Source organism: Bemisia tabaci, chromosome 7 (assembly GCF_918797505.1).
Source record: "Bemisia tabaci chromosome 7, PGI_BMITA_v3".
Taxonomy (NCBI): domain Eukaryota; kingdom Metazoa; phylum Arthropoda; class Insecta; order Hemiptera; family Aleyrodidae; genus Bemisia; species Bemisia tabaci.
Window position 1 is genome coordinate 24,753,499 of NC_092799.1, and position 19,454 is coordinate 24,772,952.

The following is a 19,454-nucleotide window of genomic DNA, read 5'->3' on the forward strand; positions in this document are numbered from 1 at the left end:
TCGACGCGCCGGTCAGCATGAAACACATATTAGCGCCTACAAGACTCCATGAATACTTCACGCATTGCGTCAAACGCAGTGCGGTCAGCAGCGGTCGGCGTGAAACGCATAGCGCCTACAAGACTGTAGAGATACTTCACGCATTGCGCCAAACACGGTGCGGTTGGCGCGCTGGCGGAAATTAAAAATATTAAACCACATTCATGTTTATTCTTTCATAATTTGTTCGTTCTTTTCTTATGAATGAAAGGCCTCGTCCACACAGAGATAGGTTTACGGAACATAATTTTCGCGCAAAATTCCGTGAACTTTTGCTAGTGTTGACAGGGCTTTCACGAAAATTGTGCCCAACGCAAGAAAACGCGTCTTATGCACGTTCCCTTGATGGTTTGTATCGATGTTTCAAAACGAATGAGAAGGGGCGGCAAAATAAAGGTGGCCCATGGGCGGCAAGTAGGTAAATCCGGCCCTGGGCTCATCTATGGTCGATACACCTGTCGATAACTGCAAAAATCATGGAAATCGGCCCAGTAGAACGCTCAAACAAACTATGACAAAAAATAAAAATTTAAATTGTTTAAATGGGAGAATTCCCAACTTTACCACGTTATATAAAACAACCTGAGCTATATTTGCAAAATCTGAATAAATCGGGCTCATTCAGAGACAACTGCCTATCGATAGCCGCAAAAATCACGATAATCAGCCCGGTAAAACGCTGGAACTAAGCGTTACCAGGTACGCAAATTTAGGAAGTTTCGGAGCTTAGGTATAGTATAGATATATTATGTATTATTAGGAGACTAATTTCATATTTTGTTTACGTACTTCAACTTAAAGTGTTTCTCGGATGAATCTTCAATGCGTATAGGTGACGTACCTCGGCGTGATGTATTTTCGGCAATTCAAAAAAAAAAAAAAATTCAGAGATCCAGAAATTATCAATTGATCGATTTACTATCGAATCGTTTTCCAAAGAGCTATACTTAAAGAACCAACGTAAAAGGTGATTTCCGAGCTAAGGGCTACCTTTGCATCTATCTCCCCATTCGTCTCTTTAGATGAACTCATATACACCATACAGTCCCACCTCCTGTGAGTCAAAAAGGGTTGGGTCCGATTTTCTTAGGGTTTTCCGCTTTGAGTAACAGGAAGCGGTTTCATGAGTCGTGAGTCATTGCCGAGCGGAGAAACAAAGGGCCCGAACCTATCTATTAACAAGAGTGCCGGTTTAGCAAGGATCGATGAAGAAGTGCTGGATTCCCTTTATCGCGGCAGTGAATGGTTTTACTCACATTTGGACGTATTTCAATCAAACGGAACTATGTGCATTACGACGTGAGCCCTGTTATGCACATATGCTTATGGGTCTCAGGGCTCATGTATTAATGCACATAGTTCCGTTTGACAGAAATCCGTCCATTTGACCGGCGTGGTTGGTGGCATCAGTATGCGCACCGACGAGCGCGATTAGTCATGATCAAGTGCGCGAATAAAAGAGGGATCTTTTGTTAAAGTTTCAAAACGCAATTAGTATGAGATTCCGGCTGATTGACGTCACGTTGTATTCGCCCGCTGCCCATCGCATCGTTGCAATTTTCTCGGGTTTCCTAATTTTTTTGAAATTCCATGGGTCTATATTTTCTGAGCCTTCTATAAATGACGTCAGGGCCCGAAGTCAACAGGAGCCTGCAGGCTGATTGTTGAAACTGATAGACAGAGCGGTAGACATAAAAGCATGGGTCCAGTTTTCTCGGCAGAGCTCATTCCCTGATTTTTCCCTGATTTTCAGGAGCTCATTCCCTGATGAAAAACCGAAGTTTTCTCCCACTTTCCCGGGATTTTCTGGGGGAAAGGGTATAATTTTCCAGAGTTTCAGATATGAATGTCGATTTCTTTGGCGCACGTCAGATTAGACCGCCAAATTTGAAAACGAAATGATTCCTAGGTGGTTGGAGAAGAGATTTCCGGTTTCTGGAACAGATTCTCTGATTCTCCACTGATTTTCACGGTAAATTTTCATTTCCTGATAAAGCCCGGTTTTTAAAAAAGTAGACACCATGCATAAAAGACCGAGGGAAAATGGGGCGATCCTATTGGTGGAAGTGAGTGGTTGAGAGGGACGGCAACAGACAAGAGACCCTTCAGTTCGTCCATTTTCCCCCCTTAGCCTCAAAGAACCACCTGTTTCAACCAATAGGATCGCCCCATACTCCCTATGTCTTCTTTGTCTATATCATCAATTTCAATTATCAGCCCGCTGACTGTTGTAACTGATTTTCTCTTTTATGAGATGCCTCTACGTTTGTTATTTGACAGAGAAGATCGTTCATTTCTTCTTCAGTCTTCTTCATTGTCTTCAAAATGGGGGAGGGGGAGGGGGGGTACTTCAACCTGACTTTATCGTCAAGAGGGATCTAGTGAGGTGCATAAAAGGTACCTGCCAAGAGAGGAGGGGTTGGGTAAAAAAATCGGAACACCGTGACGCAGTTTGAGCATTCAAAAGATGCCACACTCCCCCCAAAAGGCATTTCGATGGCCGAAGTGCGAAACCACGTGTCTCCGTTCTGGTGCTTTAACATTTCCACTCCTATTTCATTTTTTTTGGCAGGGAAACAAGCTCACTTTATAGCTTGAAACGTGTACAAAATATTCGGCAAACAGGGAGGAAAAATCAAGGAATTTTTCAAGATATTACGTTCACTAGCTTTCCAAAGAAAAAATAAGGATAACAAGATGCCTACATTGTCATAAACAGAGATATGTGGTTTCACACTTCGACAATCGATTTTTAATTATGAATATTTTTCATAGAGTTTTTCAACTATTTAAGATTGAATATCAAATACGATTGTGCGACACATTGAAAGGAAAAATTCAAAAAATTTACCAGAAAATTCGTGTTTTAGCAGAGGACACGTGGCAACGTCCAAATTATTGTACTTAGGGCGTTTTTCTTTGACACAGCAGCGTAGAGTCATGATTACCTATCGACGGTGGCTAAGACGAGAGCAGAATTACTGCAGGTATCAAAGTGAAAAAAAATGAAATGAAATAAATAAAACGAGGATAAAAAAGAGCAGCCGCGGGAAAATAAAAAAAGATTTCTTTCACGCAAAAAATAGTTATAATTTTAAAAGAAGAAAAAAAAGTCAACAGGAATAGAGAGGAAACAAATAGATTGGTAAATAACCTACACTAATCTAGGCATACCGTTCACAAAAGTTTCACTGGAAGCTACCCGACATACTGAAGAATCATCAACTGCTAAGTTACGTTACAGTAGGTGAATGTTTAAACTAGGGTGTAACTTATAAAAATAGGTGGAATGAATTCATTAAGTACCCGTTGATTTATCAATACCGATGAACTTATTATAAAAATTAAGAAAAAATAGGAAGAACAAATAATTAGCCTAGACTTTTTAAGACTAAGAGGTTCCTGGTAACCAAAAATACAACAGTACACCATGAGCTTTACACCATGAGTTTTACATACTAAAAAGTTTAGCAGAAAGATTATGACGAACAATGAACAATGATTCACAGTAGAAATCTTTATATTCTCAAATAAAGTTCAACATAGAGAATAATGACTAAAAAAGCTGGATAGATGATGATGGATAGTACTTCTGTTTTCATACAATGATCTGTTGTGAGACTGTAACTTAATAGTTTCCACAAACTGAAATTGGGAGCAAAGCTCTTGAAACTGGCTACACACCAAACTAATTCGCCCATTCCCGACGCTCAAACTGGAGGTTCAGTCTGAGGGCATCAATGTGGGTGTCGACAGTTGAACTTCAAAGGTCTGTGGGCCGATGACCTTTGAACCAAACCTCAGAAAACAAGAATCACCGAAACATACGGCTTTTCCTCCTTTTTTTGTCATAAATGTGAAAACTGTGCCGGTTTTTATTGTTTTTGTAAATGTTCAACAGTCAATAGCCACATTGATGCCACCAGGCTGAGTCTCAGTTTGAGCGTCTGGAACAGGCTATTTAATATGCCGAATTTGTCTTGTAAAATTAGCTTTAAAGGAATATATAAGCTTCCAACAAAAGGGGACAACAGATTTGTATGTTAATCCTCTACCAAAACAGATCAACTTTACTTTTTAACGGTTTTCATTTTCTGGTCAAAAAGATAAAATGACATTCCTAATAATGTATAAGATTTTCCAAAAACAGGGAAAAAGTTGCCTTTAGGCTGTGAATTTGGCAAAATGAAGTTTATATTATATGTATCAAAAAGCTTATGTAGCCTTCGAGCCTATCTCAGTTTAACAGTGACGCCCTAAAACTTCCATTTGTAAATCAGAGGCTTCAACTTCAATAAGATAGATTCTCAGAAAAATTATTAGGCTCAAAAACCTCTTGTGCATAACACTGATGTTTAACGACGTACAAATTTGATATACATATGCAAGTAAGAAGAGACTACGTAATAGACTACAAATATATCGAAATACACTAAAACCACAGATAAAGTTGCGTAATCTAGTTATCACAAAACAGCATTTACATGCGTCTCTGATGATAAGAATCAAGGAGGTAAAAAAAGAGAGGAACAGAATTATTTCATGAAGATGATGAACTTATTCAGTGTTCAGTACCAGTTCGAATTGTGTACACCCTCTCATGTAGGAGAAGCAGAAAAATTGCCTCATTGAATAATACCTGAACTTGACATCAATGTGTCCTCAAATACAAACGGAGACTTCTGTAATTCAGCGTTTCGCTAACTTGCTCCGAATAAAATGTTAGCAGAATGGAAAGCAATCTTTAAACCTGCTGATAAAGTACAAAGATTTGCTTAAGGAAGATATCCCATTTAATACTAGATCGATCAAAATTCAACAATTCTATATACATTCTTGCTTGTATTCTAAAGGTACGAAATTTCAGCAGTCTCTAGCTTGTACAAAAATGTTTCTAATTTAAGTAACTTAATTCATATCACAAAAACTAGTTAAAAATAATTACTTCTAAATCGGGTGAATCACAGCCTCGTTACAAGACTACGTTTTATCACTTAAATTACCACATGCTTAATAGGTACAGTGGTAACGATGATTTCCTGTCTCTTAAAAATTCAGTTTGAAGAATGTCAGCAACTGTCTTCTTTATCATTAGTAGAAAATTCATTCCCAAAAATGAACATGAATCCTAAGAATTTTTCATGTAACAATTCATTGTAATGGAGAAAAACACCAATATTCATACACGAAGTTGAAATGTAAAGTTGTGCGAATAAAACGAGGAACTCATATTATCATTCAAATAAACTATTTACACCTACATCATATATTGGAAGTTTGGCTGGTTTTCTGAGTTCTAACTGGCCTTCCTTCCAAATGTAATTTTTGCGGGCTAGTGCGACCATGACCTCAATATTATCATGCAGTCACCATATGGTTATTATTCCTGTCACCTCTTTAGAATTTCTAGAATGTATTCATAAGAGATGTTTTGGAGTATGTATTTATATAAAGATAAAAAACTGATTTCAGTTGGACTACAGTAGAGTGGCTCTGTCGGCAATAAGACTAGAAAGAGCAATTCAATTGTTGAAACATTTCAGAAAGTAACATTCTACTAAATAGAGTGGGAAACTACCACATGGTTAATGACATTTACTTATCAAAACAAGAGCTCAAATAGCTTTTAAAATTGACAAATCTTATTCTAAAGGGACCGGCAAGCAAAGTGAGATTGTACAAATCTGTGCTAAGGGAATGTAGAATTATGCGTTCTGGGTATATGAACGAAACGAGATCTTGCGACTGCGAGTGACCTGAATCAATGTTTTTGGATGTATGACACTCCAAGTAGCGCAACCAAAAGGGATCTACTTGGTACACACGCAAGTTTTTGAACTCAATATAATGACCGTGAAGGCGTAAACATACATTGGAGCAGGTTAGAAGTTCGCTTGATGCAGGAATTAGGTCCAATTTAACATGATGATCAGAAAGAGGAGCCTGATCGACGCTCAAAATTAAGGGACTGAAATCGATTGGAAAGGAGGAGACACTGCTCATTATTTCAGCAAGAACTTTGTTGATAAAAATATTCAAGCAGTTTGCTGGGCATGCAGAATTTGTTACTATCAATGTCTTTCTTCTCTGACTGGCATGCGCTGGAACAAGAGAAGTAGAATGGAACAGACTTACAGTACTTGATGCACCGCTCATGTTGGCTTTGATGGTGGTGATTGAATGCAACCTAGGATCGCAAGATTCTGTTTGAACAGCAACATTTTTCATGAGACGAAAACTGCAATACAGCTGGAAAAAAAAAAGCTTGGTAAGTTTTGCAAAATAACAAGAGCACAAAATTTTGCAAGAAAAAATAAAAGCAAAACTGTGTAAGTACCTTGAATGAGGAGCAACTGTTGCATTCAACGTATCAGGCAAGTCAATAATTTAAATAACAACTTGATAAGGGGCAAAGATGTTTCCATAATAAAATCTATTCTTTGCTATGATTCAAATGCCTTTTAATTATTTTAGGCTAACAAGCTTCAAATTTCTACTATTTTGCATCATCATTGTACTTTGATTCTTCTGCATTTAACTTTTGCATCAGTGCTTTGGTCCCCTCATTCTCAGGGTGATAAGTTTATTGTCCTGGTCGGGTAACATTAGCAATACTAGTGCATTGTTGAGAACGAGCGGAACGCAGCGATTTGCCCAAAATTTTAAAACTCACCATCTTTATCAGGTATTTCCAAGCAAAAAAAGAGCAACAAAATAATACATAACTTTCAATACTAAAGAGTTTTGCAGAAGGCCATTGAGAAGAATGTGGAGGGCTGAATTGGCGCATGAAAATGTGGAATGTCCTCTGCAGAACGCCTGCAAATTCAGGATCAGTTACATCCTACAGACAAGTACATTTCCAACCAAAAAATTAGCTATTTTTATTCCTAAAATGCTATAAAACAGCAATAGAGAAGATCTGACAGGACCCATTTTTTCCCATTCTCTCAGAGATTTCTCTATTTGACGGAGCTGGCTTGATAGAGTGGTTTCTGCAACCCTACGCTTAATAAGTATTGATGGTTATACTTACATTCTTGAGGTGAATTGCACCATCGGCTCTTACAATGTTTTCGGGGAGACGTTGAATTCTACAGTGAGAGCGAGTATCAACGACTGCTGAGTCAGTCAAGTTATTTGTAACTTGCTGCTGCTTGAACTTCTTCCTCCATTGGCAGTCCTGCAAACATCTGTCTTTATAAATTGGATTTTTTCTTTGCACTCTCATGCGTTTGCAATTTTCCTCTACTTCATTTTCACTTGGAAGAAATTTTCTCTTTGCGACGGTTTTTTTTGCAGATGTAAAGGAGGAGATTCTCTCCCATGGTGGAGAGAAACAAGTCTCCGAAATTACTGATTTCTTCGAAAGATATTTTGATTGAAATAAGGGTTGAGTGTCAACTGAAGCTTCATGACATAAGCTATAGGAGCTGCCAATTGAAGTATCAGATTTTATTTGTACACAATCAGATACCTTCAAATCATCAATCACTTGCCCCACTTCAGGCTGCAAGACATTTTCCGATCGGATAGCATTACAATCCGCGGAGTGAGGAAGTTGATTTTGGTTAAGGTTTTCAGTATGATGATATGAATAAGAATTATCAATGACTTGTGAAGTTGTATTGGCAAGACTTTCATCACTGTGTTCATTACCATTATTGTGCTCACTATTCAAGACATGATCAAGCAAGACACATTCCTTATCTATGACTTGTGCTTCAGATTCATATGAGACAAATTTTCCTGTTTTCATTGACATACTTTGATGCCGAGTAGCAAAAACATAGAGCCCATCATCACTCGAAATTCTGGAGCATTTGGGTAAAGTCCGGGATGAATCAGACCCTGTATGTTTCTCTTCATTTCTACAAAAATCGTTTTCTAAATTATAAATGTTTGTTTTGGTTAGTGAGTTGTCACAACTTCTATTCTCAAAGGACGATGATTGTAGTGAGACACTTTGACAGTGAGGGAGAGAGTGATTCCAGAATGCCAATTCTTCATGGTTCCTTGGGAAAACATGTGGTTCCAAGTAAGAGCTATAGATTTCACTTTCGTGGAAAGTTTTTAGTAAATTTGATAACCGGGAATTTTGTTTCCTCTCTTTGGCGATCAAAGAGTTGACTAGAACTTCTACATTAGAGAGCATGCTATCAAGACTACGTAAGAATAACTCTATCTCCATTTGGTAGTTCATAATCTGAGCTAGAGAAAGGATTCTTGAATCATTATGTTTGATAAATTGATCAGAGACAATTCCATTGATCGATGTTTCTCCTTGATATGAAGCGCTATCAGTATGCACTGGTGAATGCAGACTACTTCGTAGCAAAATACTTGCTTGCTTTTCAGAGGTCTTAGGGACAAAAAGAGGATCAAGCTTTTTATTTTTCTTGGAAAAATTCAGAGAATAACTGCTCGAGACCGCCTTCTCTTCCCTATTTTTTAATATCCAAGACCTGGACTTCCTATTAGTGATGGGTTGACAGTAGTCAAGGTTCTTCATAGCTTTTGTATCAGTTGATGAAGTTCTTCGGCTGCTTTTAGACCGTTTAGATAGAATAGATAGGTCATTAACGTTACTTGCGCTACTTTCCATGAATTTGTATTGACAGTAGGATATCATCTGAAATGTTTCCTGACAGAAACTGTTCTGAGAGAGATGTCTCTTGAAACATTGGTATGCTTTTTCAAACTGTTGTTTCCTGCAGTACGCGATGCCTTCATCAAAAAAGCGATTCTGTAAAAATAAAAGATCTGTATGAGTAAGCAAAGCTCCAAACAAGGAAGTAAAATATTTTAAGCGCTTTATTCTCTCATCTGACATATTTCTGAGCATGGTGCCCACCTTCAGTTTGATTTGACGTACTTAGGTTTTTTGGCTTTTCTAAGTTAAAATGTTTGCAAAACATCCTATCATGGAATCGTACTGATACCTTTATCCCAAATTTTCCAATCAGTGTCCTGCCTTCCCCCTAAAATTTGAGGAGTCATTTTGGCCGGAAAGCCCAATTATTAGGAGCCAAATTAAATTTTTGCATACGGGCCATGGCGAATGAAAATTGGCAGAAGGCATGAATTCATACAGAGAGCGCTTCATCGCTACTACTGCTTCCGACTACGAGTTCAATCTGTCAAATTTTTTAGGTGCCACGATGGCCCAGCCCCTCCAATTTTTAGGCGCCAAGGCCCGATTTTTAGGCGCATTTGGCAAATGGCGCCCGCTGAAGGCAGAACACTGTTGCAAAGATCCCTCTTTTGGTTCTGCCGTGCTGAGTGAGAGCGCGGAAAATATGGCGTGGATTCACATATTTTGAAGACATCAGTGCTAAAATATTGTGTTCCATTGATATTTACAGAAAAATTAAAGTCTTCACATTGGGTATTTTAAAGATTTAAGTACAGCATTCCTTAAAAAAAACTCTAGCATCTTTTTTAAAATCTCACTATTTTCCTACGCAGTCTTTGACTCTTGTACAGGCAATTCTGCTAATGGGCGTCAATCTCTCGAACGGTGCTTGGAAATAGGTTAGAGCTTGCACCAGATAAGTTAGCAGTTATGTGCCTTCTGCTTCCAAGCAACCCTGCTGCTGCTGTCCAACAGTGATCAAGGATTGACTGAGTGCAAAGACAAAACCGTTATGCACAGATATCAAAAACCAATACCTTCCTCTGAGGTGATACTGCTAAATTTGTCTACAGCAAGTCAGTCAGAAGTACATGAACTGCCATGTTATTTTGTGCGAATCGTACCGACCTATATTCTGCACTGTTAGGAACAGCAGTCTTACTATACTGGTCAGTAAAGTGTAGCATAAGAACTAACAGTAATTGATTACGGGCAGATTGAAAAGCTTGAACCCTGTTCCTTGTAAGACAATCGTAAAAGTCATAGCTTCGGAATAATGCCACATCATGATGATCTTAGCGATGCTTGCTGGCGAAGGAGAGGAATAAAATATGATATAAAAGGTGAGCACTTACATCGGAGGCGTGGAAGAATCCTGCATTGGAGAATACCATCTTGAGAGATTATGGTAGCAACAAGAAATGCCTGAAATGCTGAAACTTAAAGGGACTCAGGGAGCAGACCGCCTTGAGTAGTTCCACTTCAGTTCTCTGCTGCGTTACGGCGTGGCACGATGCCATGAATTGCCATATTAAAAAATATTCTAAATACCGACCACTCAGATCACGCAAAACGATGAAAATGATTTTGACATTTTGATTAAGTAAATACAAAGTTCGAAGAAGTTACGGATCGAAAAAAAGCATGCAACAAAATTTCGGAAGAAAGAAAGTACAAATCTTTGATAGCACTAGTTTACAAAATGCTACAGCTTAGCCAACTGGAGAAGTTAATCTACACTACATTGGAGAATTTTCCAATCTAGCAAAATGTAGAAATTGAGAAGACCGACCGTGCGATTAACTTTTTTCATTTCTACGTATTGAAAAAAATATAATTGCGTAAAATTTTGGATAAAAATAAGATCTGTCTGATTGTATCAATCTATTTTGACAAGCAAAGGAACCAAAATATTATTTGTATGTTGGGAAACAGGCAAAAAATGGCGGTTTTCATGAACATGAGGCCTTGAAAAACGTGTGTGTGTGTGTTGCTAGTGTTGCCGAAGTGCCAGGAGGCAGGAGGTAAACATGCACATGCCAGCGTCATTTGAATGTGGTACCTTGCATTTTTCAGTTCTCATAATCAGTTGAATTTGCATCAGCCCGAATCAGTGTAATTATTTACTGGTTTTGAAGTTCTCACTTGGTGTTCCGTTCTTGCTTCTATTTAGTTCTGCATCCTCGCCTTAAAATTACTACAACTCTTAGCGCGTCACGTTCTACTAATCTGTTTGGCGCGACGACGTTCTTCCTCTGAAACTTTTGGAGAGAAGGATTGATTTCAGTTTCAGTTATGGCAGACGATCTTCCGTTCCGAGCAGAATACTCTAAAAGCAACAGAGCTGCATGCAAAGGATGCAAAGAAAAGATAGACAAAGATGTTTTGCGAATGGCTGTAATGGTCAGAGTAAGTATCCTCCTTACACAATGGAAATCATTTCACTAACCTGTCAGGTTCAGGTCCTTTGTCTCAGGCAGACCTCTGAAGCATGTACAACTTAAAATGCACATCTTGAGGTCTTGAACAGCAACTCTTTCATCAATCGCCAATAAATGCCTCTTAAAAACCTCAAATATTTGCTAGAGAGTGGGTCATCAACTCCTCCGTGCCATACTTGTTACTCAAATTGATACGCTCAATTTGGAATCGGCTCAGCTGGACATACACTGGTTGAGCTTGACTGGCGGATGAAGCACTGCTGCTATCTACTCATGTTATAGTCTGTAATCATTATTTTTGCTGGCGTTTTCTCTGTTGCGCATGGTATTGAATGCCAGTGCAGTTTGCCAGTGTGCCCCATAGTAAAACCTGCTTTGCACAGGTGTGTGGGTGGATGTCAGAATTGAATTTATCATGAAACCACTAGAACTTTTTTCCTCATCATTATCTCTAAATGAATGCCAAGAAAATATATTCTTAGGGAACCTCAAAATCAGGTCATAATTGCTGATGATTAGTGTGAGTTTTTCAGGAATTTTGTATTTATAAAAGAGCATTTGAGTTCTGAAAGTATTGACGCTTGTCTCAAAGGCTGGGTCTCCCGAAAATCCTGCCGTTCATTCATTTATTTATTTAATACAAACTACATATTTAATTACAAAATAGAAGTACAAATAACTGCTTCACACACCAGAAGCTTAGCTTGTGTGGTGTATGTTACAACAGAGAGAGAGAGATAGACAATAAAGCGTAAAAACAGACAAAATTTTAGATTGGTTGGCAGTAGCCTGATTAGAAATAATAACTTAAACAAAGAAAACAAGGCTCAAAACAGGGAAAAATATTTTAAGAATTTTCTCCACCCCTGCCATTTCATTTGACTCACAAATTTTTGAAAATCGCTCTGGTGGTTCCCTAATTTAAGTGGCACAGCATGCTCTGAACTTGAGAAACCCAATGAAGCAGGGTGGATTTGTCTTAAAAGGTGTCTCGAACAACAGATGGGGAAAAACTATGAAGGTTGACAATTAAGTGAGGATCCAGATGTCAATGAGCCTTTAAGAGAACTGAGCATCATCAAAATTTGTCCGGAAGAACTCAAGAAATGAAGGTTATTGTGAGACCCCCAGTGATTTCATTTACATAATTTTGTATTCACCTCTCTACAAACTTTTTTTTAAGCTTGAAAACTCTTCACTTGCTCCGAGAGTCCTCACTAAATTGTGCTGCTGCTACTTAGTCTGATTGGTGTCAATTCATTTTTCACACCATCATTATTCCTTTAAATGGTTTCATTTCGAAGACTCTTAAGTAATTTGTCTAAGAAGTGTTTCTTCTTTTCTCTTTTAAAGAAATCCAGAATTTCATTGGTATGATTTTTGAGCCCAGCCTACTTAACAACTTTTTGACAAACTGATGTTTTAGTTACTTTTTATTTTTTTTGGCTCAGAAATATTGATGGGAATCAGCCAAAATTTTTCGTCCCAGCTACTGTTAATTTTTAAAAAATTATTTTCATTGAGGAGCATGAAAAACCTTTTTCTGTTTTTTCTCAAAAACCACCAAAAGCTTCCTTGTCCAAAATTCAAAAAGTTTTCTTCAAAAAAGTATGGTTGGAATTGTCACAATTTTGCTTTTTGCGACCGCACTAAAAATGTGATAAAAAAGGTAGGAACTCTTTAATCAGTTATGACTCGATGAAGTTCTTCTACAATACACATCTGATTTGTGTTTTTCTTTGTTCACAGTCTCCTTTTTTTGATGGGAAGCAACCCAATTGGTTCCACTTCATGTGCTTCTTTGCTAAACAAAGACCCAAAAGTGTTGGAGACATCGCTCATTTTGATTCATTACGTTGGGATGATCAAGAAAAGATCAGAAAGAGAGTTGGTATGTATCATCTTCCTAAATTTGTACTAAGCAAGTTTGCAGTACTGTTAGGATTATGAGTTAGTTATAAAAAAACCGTTCGGCACCAGCTGATCTTTGTTAATGTAGGATCAACAAACTACGAGAAATGGAGTGAAAATTAAAGAGGCGAAGTTTGAAATTAAGTTCATCACTGTATTAATCCGGAATTTGACAGAAATATTGCACAAAACATTGAAAATAAAAGTGAATGAGAAGTTCGTCGAATTTCCATACTATGATGCACTTTCACTGTTTGACACTTGATGATTATACGCCTGGAGGGCTGAAAAAGCGTTACGTGTTGACACACGGGTCTAGGATAGTTAAGTACCTCGATTTAGGCACAGTGAACGCTTATATAGACTTGCTGACGTCACAGGTGGCGAGACAACAAGTCTCTGCGTGATTGGCTGGCTATAATCTGTGTAGCTATCAGTTACAAGTCTAGTATTAAAAAGTAATGGAGATGAACTGAATGATAGGATGTATTTTAGGACTTTGTTGATGAGATCTTGCAAATTTTAATTTCCTTTGACTTTACTTAAAATTAAAAAATTGGAAATCTCTAAAAAATGGAGGTCCTGAAACAAATTTCTCAACTATCACTGCAAATTTTACAAGTTTGAAAAATAAGCCTCTTGTTTTTATTTATTCAGGTTTACACAAAAATGAAATATTTTTTAATTCCTGTCTGCTGGTCTTTACATAGCTTCAAGATGCAAAATTTTCTCCAATTTTTTTTTATTTTCCCGCGTCTTCTCCCTTCCCAAACGTCATATATTTAATATAATGTGTACCTAATCCCTTAGTGGTTTCTTCTCTGCAAATCTATCATCAATCATAAAAATCTCTTGGCTTGTCAAAGAGCTTTCCCAAATTCTCTGAAAAGATACATTTTTTGGGGGGTCTTAGGACTTTAAGGGCTCTGCTTTGTACACTATTGAGTGTTGAGTTTGTAAATTTGATGCATTCTTTTAATTTTATCATTTATAGACTCTGCTGCTGGAACATCTGCACCAGCTACCAATGGCAAGTCAGCAACTAAGCGTAGCAAGACAGCTACCACCTTGACCACTCCAGACATGAAAGATTTCACCATTCAATACTCAGTTTCGAGCAGAGCAACTTGTATTGGCTGTCAGACGCAGATTGCCAAAGATGAAGTGCGAGTAGCCAAAAAAGACTACGAAAGTGAAGAAGCACTGCGTTTTGGAGGTCTAGACCGCTGGCATCATTTGGAGTGTTTTGCTAAACTTCGAGGTGAGGCTAAGTGGTATGACTGTGGATCGAAGTTGCCTGGTTTTAAGGCCCTCAATACTGATGATCAAAAGAAAGTGAAGCAACTCATCCCGAAACTTAAAATCAAAGCAGAAGTGAAAGATGAAGTTGATGCTGAAGTCCCAGCTAAGAAGATCAAGGAAGACCCTGAAGTGAAAGGAAATCTTGAAGCAATGAAAAAACAAAACAAGCTTATCTTTGCTTACCGTGACAATTTAAAAAGTTTAACAAAAAAGGAGTTAACAGCCCTGTTGGAGCATAATGAACAAGGGATCCCAGAAGGCACAGAAAGAATACTCGATCGGCTTTCTGATTGCATGTCATTTGGTGCCCTTCTTCCATGTGAGCATTGTAAAACTGGACAGCTTGTGTTCCGTTCGAATGTTGGTTACCAGTGTATTGGGCATTTGAATGAGTGGGCTAAATGTCAGAAAGTAGTAATGAAACCCAAAAGAGTTAAATTTACAGTCCCTGAAGATCTGAAAGAAAAGTACAGTTTCCTTGGAAACTATAAGTGCAAACTTGGAGAAAGGCTTTTCGAAGTCAGAGAATCATCTGCTGCAGTAGCAGTCAAGACTGAAAATGGGCCAAAGGTTGATCGCTGGGCTCCACTTAAAAATATGACATTCCTCTTGGTTGGTAAATTTTCTAAACCGCTCTCTGAGATTAAAAAAGATATTGTCAAGTTGGGAGGACATGTTGCCACCAGTGTTGTGGATGAATTAGCGGCTGTTATAGCCTCACCAGCTGAAGTGGAAAAGATGTCATCCAAGATGATGGACGCTCAAAGTCAAGGGATACAAGTAGTGCCAGAATCGTTCTTGGAAGAAGCAGCAAAAGGAAATGCTGTGGAAAAAATTCTTACACTTAACATTGCCTCATGGGGTCAAGATCCAAAAGTTCGCATTGAAAAACAAGCCAAAATGAATGTCATGAAGTCACAGATGTCTGGCAAGTCAAAATTCTTGTCCAGTGGACCCTCAAAAGTCAAATTAACAATGAAAGCTGGCATCGTAGTCGACCCAGATTCTGGCTTAGAAGATGTTGCTCATGTTTACACTCGTCATGGAACAGCTTACACATGTGTTTTAGGCCTAACAGACATTACACAGGACAAAAATTCATACTACAAATTACAGATACTAGAAGCTGATAAATCCAAAAGGTACTGGCTCTTCCGGTCGTGGGGTCGAATTGGAACCACAATTGGGGGGAATAAGTTGGAAGATTTCAGAAGCGTTGACAACGCTATTTCTCAATTTCATGAACTTTATGAGAAACAGACTGGAAATCTTTGGGAAAACCGCAAACATTTTGTTAAAATCCCAGGTAAATTCTATCCAATTGATGTAGACTATGGTGAAGAGGAAGCTAAACTTTCATCTGACTCTACAGTTCCTTGCAAGCTTCACAAAGCTGTTCAAAACCTCATATCCTTGCTCTTTGATGTCAACAATATGAAAAAGATCATGATGGAATTCGAACTAGACTTGGAGAAAATGCCACTCGGAAAATTGAGCCGCAAGCAAATCACTGAAGCATACAGCTCATTGAAAGTAATTCAAAATTTGCTGCAAACTAGGACAGAGGCAGATCGCAAAGTCCACGAAATCATCTCTGAAACTAACAAATTCTACACGCTGATTCCTCACAATTTTGGAGTTGATAAAATTCAACCTATTAACGATGAAGTGCTTTTAAAACAGAAAATAGATATGCTAGATTCACTGATGGAAATCGAACTGGCTTACAATATGCTCAAGACAACTAATGATGAGAATAACTCTAATGTACATCCTTTGGAACAGCACTATGCAAAACTTCACTCAGACATTGATGTTCTCAATAAAGAAACTGATGAGTTCAAGATGATCAAGAAATACGTCAAAAATACACATGCTGCAACCCATAACTTGTACAAGCTGGAAATCGACGAAGTTTTCAAGGTTCGTCGTCATGGGGAAGATGACCGCTATTCAAAGTACAAAAACTTACACAACCGCAAATTACTTTGGCACGGTTCACGTCTCACCAACTTTGCCGGTATTCTTTCTCAGGGTCTCCGCATTGCGCCGCCTGAAGCGCCAACAACTGGTTACATGTTCGGTAAAGGTATCTACTTTGCAGACATGGTCTCCAAGTCAGCCAACTATTGTATGCCCTCGCAAATCAACTGCAATGGACTTTTGTTGCTGTGTCAAGTTGCGCTCGGAGACACTTACGAGAATAAACAAGCCAAGTATATCGAAAAGCTTCCAGACGGCAAGCATTCTTGTATGGGTGTGGGTCAAACAGAGCCAGACCCAGCCAAAACTTACAGGCGTGAAGACGGCGTTGAGGTTCCACTCGGCAAAGGCGTCCCAAGTAAAGTCAAAAACTCAGCTCTGTTGTACAATGAATTTATCGTTTACGATGTCGCTCAAGTAAAAGTAGAGTACCTGGTGAAAATGAAATTCAAATTTGATTAAGATGCTCTTGCCTGTTCTCTGTCTCAGGGTTGAAAATTTGTTTCTTTTTACCTATCCTGAACGTCTTATTTCCTCTCGAATTTTTCAGTTTTTAAAAAACGTCCGATTTTGGTAATTTTTCAGTGAAGAGGTAGTAGTTTTAAAGTTCAGTCTCAGATTTTTTTCTAGATGTATATGTACTTTTGGTTCTCTCTTGCGTTTTTGAGAATAATCTAAAACGATCGAATTTTTTCGCTGTCTTGGAAACTCAAGATTTTCTATCAAACATTTGCGGATGAGATGAAACTAATTCAAAATTTGGTCATGAAAACATCTGATACAAATAATAAACTCCAATCTCTATTTTCTACCACTTGAATAACATAAATCTTCATTGATTAACATTCCTTCTCTGTCAATCAATTTCTTTTGACTGTAATTATTTTGCATCAAAACCAAGTTTTTGTACTCTCGCGCCATTTCTGAACGTACCAATTTGTCACAGTGAGTGATCTACTTTCTCCTTTACATTCCTCGGAGATATTTCTTTTAGTCCTCTCTCTCTCTCACACTAAGTTCTATGTTTTGCCTTAAGTAATATTTCCCTAAACGGCGTGATGGATAAGTCGACAGGGGTCTTCAGGGATTCTGTTAAACTATCATTTTCACCCCTGATTCATCACGCAATGAATTTCCTATGACAAGATTTTCTTCAAAAAATTTGCGGACATCTTTTCCAGAACTATGTCATCATTGATCCACTTATTTGTCCCCGGTTAAACATCCCCTTGATGTTTTATATTTATCTGTTACCTATCATTTTTTCCTCCTCAGTCTGATTAAAGTTATGCACTTACCTCTCAATCATATTTGTTGAATTTATTTCTCTAATTAGGATGTAGAATTGTGTTAAAATTGATCTTTTTTAATTTTTACTTTAATATACTTTATTACGTAAATATTTAAGTATTTCAATAAGTAGCCTTCCTAAGTGGTCATTGCCTACAAGATGAGAGGGACCTTTTGGATGACTTTTTGCTAGCTGATATCCACCAAGGAGCTTAGTTAATGTTGTAAAATTTGCAATCTACAAGTGTTGTTAGTTCATGTCTTTTTATATAAAGGATAGATCATTTGTAAAAACCCAAAAATAATTTTTTTGAGCAGGATAAAATTTACTATGCATTTATAAACGTTAGAGAAGATGAACAGTCTCATTTCTCGTATTTATCAATAATTGATTGATGGAAAATAGAAAGAGGTAAACCACAAGAAATGAGTGAAAATCTGAAGCTCTTGCCATTTAAGGAAACACACCAGGCAATGCAACTGTATTTTAGCGCTAGATTTATCCAAAAGATTAGTTTCTGAGACAGGATCCTTCTTTGTCGGTTATATCTCAGCCATCAACAAAAAACAAGATTTATTGTCGAAACACTGAGTTTCTACATCCAATACTAACAAAGCTTTCACCGGCTCAAAAATGAGATTGATGAGTTATCTCCTGTGGTAAGGTAACCATGGTTTTTATTTTACCCTGGCTCCATCAGTCCGTGAAAATATTCCTCGCTAGAAGTGGAGAACATTTTGGGTAAAATGCAAGATATACATCACTGATGTGTTTTTCATAGGATGAGCTCTCCTTCAATGTGAAACGGAGAAGCAACGCCTCTGTATGGGTTTCACTAATTGGCTTTTATCTCTAAAATTCAACCTTCAAATCACAGTTCTGATCTACGCCATGAATCCATCAAATATACTAATTGATATTTTTGTGGAATGATTTTTTTTATTTTTTGTTCTTTAGGCAAATTCATTTTGTAGAGTGTTTGAGAAAATACTAGTTGCAGCCTCTCATTTTGAAGGCAACTCCAATTTTCTGCATTGATTCCATATTATTTCTCATAGTTATGTTAAAGAAACTTCTAACTTCGGAATCTTGAATGTACGTTATTTTACCACACTACATCAGAATAATTTTTCATTGTTTTTAGCTTAAGATCAATTAATAAAGTTTTCCAATTGTTTTGATTTTGCAGTATTTGTTAATGTTGCAGTTATCTTTTGGTTCTCTTGTGATAATTTATAACACCTTTCCTACAGGTGATTATAAAACCCAACACTATCTCTGGAATACTCTCCTCTCATTAGTTAGTAGAGTTGGAGCTCAGTTTGTACTGAATCTTCGTAGCTACAAACTTACTTCTTTTTCTGCTCAGCCTGATTCTAACCATTTCATTAATTATTTCCTTCAGTACTTTTATTAATGAATAAGTCGTCCATTTTTGTCTGTGTTTGGTACAAAGTAATTTTAACGATGCCATTAACTTAGATTGATGTAAAAAAATTCTTCATATCTGCCTAAGATATTGAGCCAGAATTTATTTTAAGTTTGTAAATAGTCACCTATCTTTCAAGTTCCCGAGTAAATACGATACATTTCTAATACTCAACATCATAGCTTAGTTACGCTTGTTGAACTGTTTTTTAATTGTAATTGTTTTGTGCTTTTATATAAAATTAAAATATTCTCTTTGATTCATCAGTTTGTATCTTTAATGTTTACTTTCTGGCTCACCGTGCTTTCATCTGTAACATTACTTGATTTAATTTAGGAAAAATATGTGGACAGCATTTAAAGAAAAGAATTTACTGACATGTAAAAAATGATACTAAGGCATGTCTGGCTCAGACTCTGCTGC

The 19,454-nt window shown here is 37.5% G+C and overlaps 2 protein-coding genes across 2 annotated transcripts; one reads left to right on the forward strand and one right to left on the reverse strand.

The window, feature by feature from the left end:
* Window positions 1-3,104: 3,104 nt before the first annotated feature.
* On the reverse strand, window positions 3,105-10,360 carry LOC109032302 (uncharacterized). The gene is made up of 3 exons (XM_019044367.2): window positions 10,030-10,360; window positions 7,076-8,785; window positions 3,105-6,288 (listed from the first exon to the last, which is right to left on the reverse strand). The coding sequence occupies exons 1-3, from the start codon at window positions 10,066-10,068 to the stop codon at window positions 5,635-5,637; spliced, it is 2,403 nt and encodes an 800-aa protein (XP_018899912.2). The 5' UTR covers window positions 10,069-10,360; the 3' UTR covers window positions 3,105-5,634.
* Window positions 10,361-10,743: 383 nt separating this feature from the next.
* Window positions 10,744-19,294, forward strand: Parp1 (Poly-(ADP-ribose) polymerase). The gene is made up of 3 exons (XM_019044337.2): window positions 10,744-11,083; window positions 12,865-13,006; window positions 14,021-19,294. The coding sequence occupies exons 1-3, from the start codon at window positions 10,970-10,972 to the stop codon at window positions 16,771-16,773; spliced, it is 3,009 nt and encodes a 1,002-aa protein (XP_018899882.2). The 5' UTR covers window positions 10,744-10,969; the 3' UTR covers window positions 16,774-19,294.
* The last annotated feature ends 160 nt before the right edge of the window (window positions 19,295-19,454 follow it).